The 10,583-nt window shown below is 48.8% G+C and overlaps 1 protein-coding gene across 1 annotated transcript in view; it reads right to left on the bottom strand.

Moving 5' to 3' along the window:
- Positions 1 to 10,583, bottom strand: part of ARHGAP32 (Rho GTPase activating protein 32) — a 176,095-nt gene that overhangs the window by 70,559 nt on the left and 94,953 nt on the right. The window contains exons 7-10 of the mRNA XM_017738338.1: positions 7,475 to 7,612; positions 5,464 to 5,556; positions 3,859 to 3,981; positions 1,707 to 1,784 (exon numbers count right to left, since the gene is read on the bottom strand). Of these exons, the coding sequence (XP_017593827.1) occupies positions 1,707 to 1,784; positions 3,859 to 3,981; positions 5,464 to 5,556; positions 7,475 to 7,612 (432 nt within the window). The remainder of the gene's footprint in view (positions 1 to 1,706; positions 1,785 to 3,858; positions 3,982 to 5,463; positions 5,557 to 7,474; positions 7,613 to 10,583) is intronic.

Here is a 10,583-nt window from a genome sequence, read left to right as displayed (position 1 = left end):
CTTGTAATTAAGGACACAAGATTATTCCACCCCTAATTTTCTGTCAAGCCAGAATATAGTGCTATATTTCTGCAGCTGCTCAGAAGCCTGACTGTACACAGAAAAAGCAAACTTTTCAGGCAGTTTGCTCATCGCCATATTTTTATGCTGGGAAACAGGATCGCTGTGATCTGAGAGGCACAAGGCTGTGACAAACTGCACATGGGCAGCCTTGCTCCTGGTGCCTTTAATCACCAGTGCTGTTCTTCAGACCTGGCCCCAGTGTCAGCCAGCCCGAAGGCAAGCAGGGAGCCCACACTGAATAATGGGATCTGCATCCCACACAGGGATTCCAAACCCTGTGCAAGTGTCCACACTCAGGCACAGACCACAGAGCAGCTTTGTTTTGCTTTACTGATTCACTTGGAAGTTAAACATGGCAAAGGCTGATCACTCCAAGCAGTATTACAGCATTTAACTGACCGAGGGTTGGAACTGATGTCTAAGGTCCCTTCCACCCCAAGCCATTCTGTGATTCTGTGACAGTACAGCAAATACAGCTTTAGGGCTTCTAAGATTAGAACACAAGTCCAGCAAAGCCACAACACAGCTCAGAATCACAGGTCTGTTCAAGCAGTACCAGTGTGTTGACCCTAGAAACAAATGAAATTTCAGAGCAGGTAGTCTATGTCCATGCCGCTCTGATTTTACAAATGAGATGTCATCTGAACTCCCACACCCGACACAAAACCAACAAAAGCTGTGTCTCACGTGCCCTGGCTGAGCAGCCAGCACTGGGATGGTGTAACTGCACTGCATCCAGCTGGGACTGGGAGATCCAACTGCTGGGCATTGACAGCAGCCGGGCCACAGGCTGGGTCTGGCACGGGAAAGTCTGTCAGGGAGAACCTGAGGAGGCTTGAGAAGACTTTCCATGCCAAATTACACAAGTGTCTGGGCAATCCTGAGCCTCTGCAGAGCAAACTCCTCATCCCACCCACTCACAGACAGCAGCTGCAGATGGAAATCCCTGTGGCTGAAGGCAGCTGAAATGTGAGACAGGGCACAAGTCAGTCCCCCCAGCCTCCAGTGGCTCTGGAGTTTGCTTGGTTAATAGAGACTTTTAAAGCTTTTACATTTCCTAACAGCAAAAGCAAACTACAGATTAAAAACTCCTTGGAAGGACAGTGCCATTTCAACACCCAAGGTTTGGTACCTGATCCCCAGGTGCTTTAGGACCTTCTGAAAACCCAGTCTCCATCTCTGTGCTGTGACATTTACAGGGACCAGCAATAAAAACACCACACAATAATCACAGACATGGATGGGTGGCTTGCCCAAGTCAGCAGCACTGGAATTCTCTGAATTCTCTATGTTCTGCCTGATCTGGTTTTAGCCACTGGAAGGAAGGGGATGATGTGAGTAACAGTGCCAGCTGCCTTGGAGGGGGTGCAGCACAAGCTTCCACTGCCATCAGGCGAGCTGTCCATCACCGGCCCGGCCAGCCCTCCTTCCTTCCCATGGTGAGGGAGGAAGGAAACTTCCAGTGGAGCCCCTGTGTCTGCTCCAGCCCCAGCCCAGAGAGCAGGGGAGTCCCCTGACACCAAGGAAGGGACACCCTGCTCATCCCCTGAGCCACCCTGAGCAGGCTCAGCAGCTCCAGGAACACAGCACTGAGGCTCCTGCCTTCACTCCAGTCCCACTGCCGTGGCTGTGCTGGTGCCTACCTGGAAGCCGTGTTTTCCTCTCCACCATGAGGTCAGCTCCTTTGGTGGCATGTCGATGACAGACACAATGTCCCCCACCTGCAAAAGTTTGACAGCATCAGTCACAGCCAGGAGGAGAGCACTCCTCCAATAACCACAGTCTCAGCACTGCAAAAAACTGCAAAGCTCCGGAGCAGCTGCACATCTGCCTTTGCAAAGCCAAGCTGGGAGGTGGAAGAGCTCCTGGATTATCCAGCACACAGGATACAGCTGTTCCTAAGGAAAAGGGCCCAAAGAGTGGCAGGCTCCCTGGCAAGGGGTACAGAAGGGTTCTGGTCAAGCTGCAGTGACGGTGCCAAACACTTGGGAAAACCTTCTCAAGTAGCTGAACTGATTTTTACTGCCTGCCCCGTCCATGTGTCTGCAGGCACTGAGGTGTCTCCTTGTTCCCTCTCACAGCAAAGAGTGAAGAGCTGCCTCTGTAGCTCACAACCTGCCCCAGATGAGCTGCCCAGGGTTACAAAATGAACAGAGGAGAGGTGGTGTTAAAGCAATGGGATGGAAAATGGCCAAGGACACCAGACAGGTTTTCTAAAGCTTTGCTCATTCCCATCAAAATGTAATACTGCAATAGTTCAAAAGGAAATCAGTATAATCAATACTAAATTTGGCTTGGTTTGAATCAAGCTCTGTGTGGCCTCTATTACAGAAAATGAGAAGGGGCAGAACCTAAATAAATACTGCAGGCAGGTACGGCAAAAATTTGTGCCAGTAATGCCCAACTTTCACCAGACATTTTACACTGATGGATCCCAAAGTGTTTTACAGAAAAGACAATCCCCAGTTTGCAGACAGGGATGAGTGAGATGTGGGGAAGTGATTTGCTCCAGGAAACAGTGAACCAAGAGCAAAGCAATTGTCCATGAAGGAAACTGCTGCCACCACAGGAGCAGAGACACTGAGGATGTTCCTCAGAACTGGGGAGCAAACCCCAGTCAGCTGTTTGTGCAACTGCCTTTCAGAAATGAAGAACAGTAAACATAAAGAGATCATTTGGATTAGGGAACAGGACCCAGCATTGTAAAACCCCTGATCCTGTTCCATGTCAGTTCTGTTGAGGTGTCTCACTGCACACCCTTGAAAACCACACGTGCCTCAGTTTCCCCTCTGCACAGAGCAAGATTTACAAGCAGGGAGTGTCACTTTAGTGCTCTCATGAGCTGACAACCAGCCTGGATCCTGTGCTGCTTGGACTCCAGCTCAGAGCTGCCGTGCCCACACGTGCCTCTGGTCACACAGTTCTTTGGGGTATACTAATAACTGCCTTGACTGGAACATGAACAAACCCCTGGCAGCACCAGACTATCACAGTTATTTTTCCTTCCCGTGCTGCACACCAAGGATCACAAAGCTCCTCAGGACACTGTTTTCCTTCGCATGTTTTATAGAAACAGTACCATTGCACAGGGCAACCAGAGCCCAGACTGCTGCTTTTTGGGCAAAACAAACAACTTCCAGACAGCCAAAAACTTCCCGGGTCTGATCTTCCAGATCTTGGATGGGATGTGGAGCAACCTGGGCTACTGGAAGGTGTCCCTGCCCATGACAGGAGGTGGAGTGGGATGGGTTTTAAGGTCCTTCCCAAGCCAAACCATCCTGAGATTCAGGGATTTGCTCCATAGCAACTCCTGCACTGGATTTGCAGAGCAGTTTTAGCTCATCACCTGCCCTTTAAGTAGCAATCCTTTGCCAGTCTGGTTCTTTACTTCTCATGGGAGCAGAAGCTCTTACAAATGGTTACAGACAGGGACTTGCTCAGAGGAACATGGGTGGTGTAACCTGGGCAAGGAGAAATGACCTTGTGTCCACACACACAGGGACGGTCATCCTGAACAGAAAACACATGGACTCGGCTCAGGGACAGCCCAGAGGAGCTGGCAGGAGCTGGTTAATCAGGAGATACTAATGCCAAGCAAAGCTGTATTTTAAAGATGACTGAGCATCTGCCCATATCCAAATCACTGCAGACCACATATTTAACTCAATCTTCCAAGCTTCACCTCACAAAACATTGTGGAAGTGTCTGGACATATTCCTGATGGGGACACAGGCCCAGAGACACAGATTACACTCATCTGTAGCTGATAACAAGGAATGCAAGTGTTTTATTTACCTCAAAGGACAGTTCATCTGCTGCTTGAGCAATGTATCTCTTAATGACATGGGCAGCAGCAATAGCAGGGACGTTAATGGATGATTCCTCATGGACCAGCAGGTGATTCCCCTTGTTATCAATCTGCAACAAAGAGCACAGGAGACTGTGAGGCAGCTGAGGACAAGTGAGGAGGCATTTTAGTGGTGCAGAGACTTCAATTTGATTGAGCGAGACAGCTCAGCCCAGGCCCCCAGGAGAGAGGGCACAGCGCAGACAGAACAACTCACTGGGGGGGTTCCAGAAGGTCGGGTGTCCCCATCCACTGAGAAGAGAAATGCTGGGTTGGTGCAGCTTTGTGCACAAACAGTGACACACAGTGAGGGTCTGCACCTCCCTGTAACACCAGATCATGGTGGTTTTCCATGGCAACACAGATGTGCTACCAAAATCCTCTACAAGGTGGAATTAATGCTGGAGGTACTGAGGGAAGGGGGAAATGCTGTCAAACCAAAAACTAGTGCTGCTTTCCATTTTCTCCCACCCTTCGACTTATTTTCTTTTTAAGAAAACATGCACCCCCCCTGCAATCATCAGCCTACTTTCAAACCTCCCAGACTTCTCTGTAAAATTCTGTAGGAATCTCTGTGAGTCACAAAGGTTATTCTATACTGCATGTGCAGCGGGTTTGCTGTGATCTCCAGGCCCACCCTGTTGCTGTAATTCCTACATTTTATTTCTCTCTACAACTTCCTCCCTCCCTTTGCAGCTTTCCAAGATTTTTCTCATCCCAAAGGATTTCAGGGTGAGAAGGATATCAGTGGGGAAAACTGCAGGAAAACACACTCAATCCTTATCAGAACCATTTAAAAAGGAGCTGCGACAGTCTATTAATAGCTGTTTCTATTCCTGGTGTGCAGTGATGGAAAGGCACACGTCTGCAGCCAGCCTGAGCAGGGACAGCTGGACACTCACCCAGCCCTCTCTGCCCTCCTCCCCAGTGAGGGCTATTGTTTAAAGGCTCCAAGACCATCAAACCTGAAAGCAGAGCTGCAGCTGCAGTTCACAACACACAAACTGTGTCACTGCAAGCACAAGGCTGCCTCTGTCTGCAGGGGAGCCAACAGGGGCATGGAATATTTGCTGGGCTTGGAGCTACCACAGGGAAAAACGATTTAAAAAACCCCAAGAGAGTAGGGAAACACCGTAACAGAGACAGCTGAGATTTAGAGATGTGCCACACTTGCAGCATTGCCTTGGCAAAACGGAGAGCAGGAATACGTGAGCTTTGAAATAAGTGAGCCTTCTGCAACCCGTTACTGGGAGATTCAGCCCTGAACTGGGCGTTCCCAGGCAGCCCACTGGGACTGCCACCTCCTCTATTTGTGGATATCAGCAGGACAATATGCTTCTGAGAGACAAAACCCAGGTAACAAGGAAAAAAACTCCCACACTCTTAATGCTGGATCTGATTCTGTGTGTCCTACACCTTCCACGTGCTGGTAACAGGGGAATAGAGCATCCAGGATAGAATTCAGGGACATCAACAGGCCTGGAAAGAGCAGGTGTGTGCCTGCTGCTTTCCCAAGGGCAGGAGACAAGGAACACCCCAGGTTTGTGCTGTACCTCCATCCATGTGAGGGCAGGACCACAGTTGATCTTGTTGCCTGCGATGTTGGAGAGCCGAGCCAGGTAAGCCATCAGCATCTGGGTGACCAGCTGGGACACAAACACACACACAGTGGTTCTGTTAGTGCACCTTCCCCTGAAGAGCCTTCTGCAGGCTTAGGGAGACCAGGAATTACCCACTGCCACAGGCCAGAGTCACAGAAATACATTCCCTTCTGCAAATGAATATATTTCTGTCATTCAAAGAACAGCAAGCTACACACAGAGTTATAATGGTTACACCAAAAAAAAAAGGGTAAAGAAGCAGCTCTCTGTGAAAGTAATAGTTATTATTATGATTTTGTAAGATTCATGCAGATTTTCATAACTTCCTTTGTCAAGATACCTTAAATCTAAAGCCTTCCCCTCATCATGGACCTCACATACAAACAACTCGTGTGTCTTAGGGCCACCAAACACATCTGAGAACCACTCAGTGAACAAACACCTGCCTGCCACTTCCACGCTCTTGCAAAGCCTTAAGAATGTGGCAACTCAGACTGACCCCCTGGCCAAAGAGTAACATTTCAAGCAGTAGAAGAGGGGTTTAAAAATACACTTTGCAATGTCCCTTCTGTAGCAGTAAACTGGTTTTTATTACAGAGAAGCCACTGAGGTCTTTCCAAAGCCTCACAGTGACACTGGTATAAAGCAGCATTGTAGCCCAGAATCTGCAGGACTGTTTAAAACATTGTTCTCCTCAACCATCTGTTCCGATGTGGCCAATTCAAAATAAAAAATATATGATGAGACACCCCACAGCTGCAGAGTTACATTTCACAGAGCAGCAGAGTTGTTCAGCATCTTCACCTCCTCTGTGCTTGTGGACAGAATGCAGATTTTCAGGCTCAAGCTCTAAAGTCCAGTTAAATCAGTAGTACAAATTAGGATGCAAGAGATAGGAATGCCTAAAATATAATCAAAAATAAACCAGGAATTAATTGTCCTGAGTATTGCTGCTTCTGCTGAATTTAAACTCTAAATCCTCCTCAGAAATACCCTGTGTGAAGCCAAAGCAAGTGATAAATCAGTCTCTCTGCTGAGTGATGGGGCTGCATGATCGGCTCCTAATATTCCATGGCAAACACCCTGTAAAATTCCAGGGGGTACTAATTCCAGTGTCCACATCCTCCAAAACGATGCAGCCAAGATGCACCTGCTGCCTTCCAGGAGATTTTTTCTGGACATGAATAGATATTTCAATTATCAGCAGTGAGAAGCTGAGGTAATTCCAGCTCATCGTACTCCAGGTGAAGACAGTAAGCCAAGAAACGAAAAGGATCTCTTTGGGAAAAAAAAACCTCATTGAGGAAAAAGAGCTTTTTAAAGACCATTTAAATAACACACTAATGCAAATGCTCTTCAAAAACACTTCAGGAGCATTCAGTTTAAAATGGAAGTTTAGCTCTCCAAATGGGATTGCTCTTGCAGTGCTGCAGCCTTAGACAGCATGATTTCCTGGGAATGATGAGCTGGTAACACTAAGCCAGGAAATACCCACAGCATGGACAAAGTTTCCAAAGACAAAACCAAATTCACATTTAAAGTATCAAAGGACAGCTGCTTTCTTGATCCAGATTCAGAAGCATAATTAATTGGTCTGAACCTGCAGGACATTTTCCCCTCAATCACTGACATTAGGCGTGGAAAACACTGACTTCATTCGCGGTAGCCAATTTTCAAATGTAACCCAGGCTGCGTTAACACCACTCTGTGCTAGAACTACATGGAATTGCTGAGGCTGGAAAAGATCTTTAAGTCCACCATTAAACTCTGTGCCCACGTGCCACATCCACACACTTTTGAACACTTCAGGGATGGTGACTCCGCCAGTGCCCTGGGCAGCCCCTTCCAATGCTTGGCAGCCCTTTCCAGGAAGACATTGTCCCTGATACCCAACTGAACCTCCCCTGGAGGTCATTCCTTGGACAAACCCCACCCCCTGCATGGTGCCTGTGCTCTGGGTTACCTCGGGGCTGTCCTTCAGGGCATCGGAGCGGGGCAGCTCTGCCAGCTGGGAGAAGCGGCGGTCATAGATGCACAGGTGGAGGTGTTTGTCCAGCACCCGGAAATCCTCATAGCTCCTCTTCACGATCCAGCTCCTGCCCTGCACACACAGACACAGCCACACTGTCAGCAGCTCCTCACAGCACAGGTTAGCAAAGGGAAATCTGAGCACATACAGCACTTTCTCCTCGAAACACCTGAAAGTGATCGAAGTGCCTGAGTAAGATCTTCATGTTTTAATTTGCAGGTAACATTTTCATGTTTTAATTTGCAGCAGCCATTCATGCTCAAACCAACTGTTAGTGGTCCTGGTTTAATTATTTAACCATGGGTTTGGATGTGGCCCAGCATCACGAGACCCATCCAGAGCTTTAACTTCCACCTGTCTTACAAGGATTTTGTAGCATTTTCCTACACAAGGTGTCCCTGCACAAATGTAAATCACCAAGTGGTTGTATAAACAGTGTGAAATTAGATTCCAAACAGATTGAAGCATATAAACCCAGGGATCTGAAGGCAGGATTGAAGCTTGCAAAATTTCTGCCAGGTGCCCCAGGCAAACCTTCAGCTGAATGAAGAAAACAATCCATGATGAACAACTCTAGCTGCAGATTTATTCTTGAGTGCATATCATTTCCCCAATTAAAATATAGATAAGATACAGACGGCTCCAGGGGACAAGGAAGGGACCGTGGCAGCATGGAATAATTTGCTTTGTGAAGCTTTTAATATCTAATGATGACTTTTAAATGCTCCATGGCCTATTATGATCAATAAAAAACATTGTAATAATGCAGCAGTTTACAGGTCAAAGCGCTTTATGAAGAGTCATTAATCACAGGATCCCTGAGTGCTTTCGGATGGAAGGGAACTTAAAGCCCATCCAGTGCCACCCCTGCCATGGGCAGGGACACCTCCCACTGTCCCAGGTTGCTCCAAGCCCCATCCAACCTGGCCTTGGACACTGCCAGGGATGTGGAAGGAATCAGGGAATTTGATTGCTCCAGGTTACATGGGCACTCAGAGGCAGGGCCAAGGATTAGAAGTGACACAGGGATGCCTGGAAGTGGAGCAGAAAGCAGGGGATGGGGTGTAGGAGGAGACACAGCAGGAACAGAGCTGTAAATGGTGACCTGCTGTGCATGGCTGGTGGGGCTCTGCCAGGTGCCCTCTCCCCTGGGATACAAAAGGCATGACCTACTCTGAATTCTCAGTCATAATTCCTCTACACTGACTTCTTTATCAGCAAAGTTCTAAGCATCAGTTTTATGTTAATATCCAAAGCCTGTGAGGCAGTTGCAGATATAAACCCTCCAATCCAGCTACATTCTGTCCCAATGATTTAAGACAACTCCACACTGTGACTGTGCCCATAAACTCTGCTTTCAGCTCATGAGAAATCACCATATTTCACAATCCTACAAAGAGGCACCTACACAGGATAAATGCTTTGGAATTTCCACATTATGTCATTTCAGTTTTTGTCTAAAGGAGAAAAATAAAACCAGGAGTGCAAGGCTAATTCTGTTCAGGGAGCTGTAAGCCTTCCCCATTTCTCCATCTTTTGCAGTTAAGGGATTCTTGCTCTGTCACTGAGCTGCCAGTGTGACCTTCAAGGTTTAGTCACCATCATAGGGAAGAGCAGCCTGAGAAATCCCTGTGATCCTGGACCTGCCTCTGTCACCAAACCACTGAACCAGGCATTTCATTCCTGCGTGACCACCCAAACAACAAAACGATCCTAAACCTGTCACCATTCCATTGTATTTCAGTTCCAAAGGCTGGCCTGTAGCTGTGCAGTCTGGCTGCCACGAACGAGGGCAGTAAGAGTTAAATGCACCCGGGAAGCAGAGCTGGGCCAGCCCCTGCTGTGCCAGGGTGTGCAGGATCAGCCGGGTGAGCCAGTCCCACACCATGCCAGTCACGGGGCTGACAACAGCAGGAAAAGGTGATGGATGAGCAGGGACAGCTTACCCCACACCAGCAGCAGTGTCTCTGGCCCCACGGGAGGCTCCTGGAGCAAGGGCAGGCAGCAGAGCCGGAGCGCGGGAAGGGAACCGGGATCCTCGGCTCCTGCACCTCCGAACTGCAGCTCGCAGCTGCTAAGCAACCAGCAGAGCTATCCCTGAGCTCTCCCTGAGCTCTCCCTGAGCTATCCCTGAGCTGTCCCAGAGCAGCCCAGGCTCCAGGAGAGGGATGGTGCAGGTGCCTGGAGGCCAGAACCTCATTACCATTCCCAGGTCACTCAGCCTGGGATTGTGGACGTCAGGCTCTTGTGTGAAAGGATCACAGGATATTTCATGGAATCATGGAATATCCTGAGTTGGACCCACAAGGATCATCAGTCCAACCCCTGGCCCTGCACAGACACCCCAACAACCCCACCCTGGGCACCCCTGGCAGAGCTGTCCAAACGCTCCTGGAGCTCTGGCAGCCTCGGGGCCGGGACCATTCCCTGGGGAGCCTGGGCAGTGCCCAGCACCCTCTGGGGTAGAACCTTTCCTGGTACTCAGCCTGACCCTGCCCTGGCACAGCTTCAGCTGTTCCCCAGGTTCTGTCACTTCTCTCAGAAGAACTCACCACCTGCCCCTCCACCTTCTGCAACAGGGCTGCCAATTCCCGTCTCAGAGTGACCGCGCACAGGCTGCGCTGGCACAGAGCAGCACATTCCATAACACACATTTTCACCCAGCAGAATGTTATTCCAACGCCAAGGGGAGTATTTACCAATATTCTACCATTTTAAGCCTGCCATAACTCATTTCAGAAAGCACCCATGCTTTAGGTTGGACTTGAAGTTCTATTAAGCAAAGTATTTTGCAGATTGGGACCCTGAGTGACAAATTTTTAAGCCACATTTACATGGGATGCAATTAACTTCACAGGAAGGAATTGCTGCAGCAATCGAGGAAGGAACTGGACAATATTTAGTGCTTCCCCTCAGATCCCCAGCACAAATCACAGGAAAGCAAAGCCTGGATTCTCCCAGCCAGACTCCCAGAGAGGCACAGCCAAAGCAGCAGCAGCAACAGTGGCCTCATCCCAGACCTGAAGTACTACCAAGGTTTCCC

The sequence above is a fragment of the Corvus brachyrhynchos genome, unplaced genomic scaffold (genome assembly GCF_000691975.1).
Source record: "Corvus brachyrhynchos isolate BGI_N302 unplaced genomic scaffold, ASM69197v1 scaffold46, whole genome shotgun sequence".
NCBI lineage: Eukaryota > Metazoa > Chordata > Aves > Passeriformes > Corvidae > Corvus > Corvus brachyrhynchos.
This window is presented reverse-complemented; position numbering and strand designations above follow the sequence as displayed.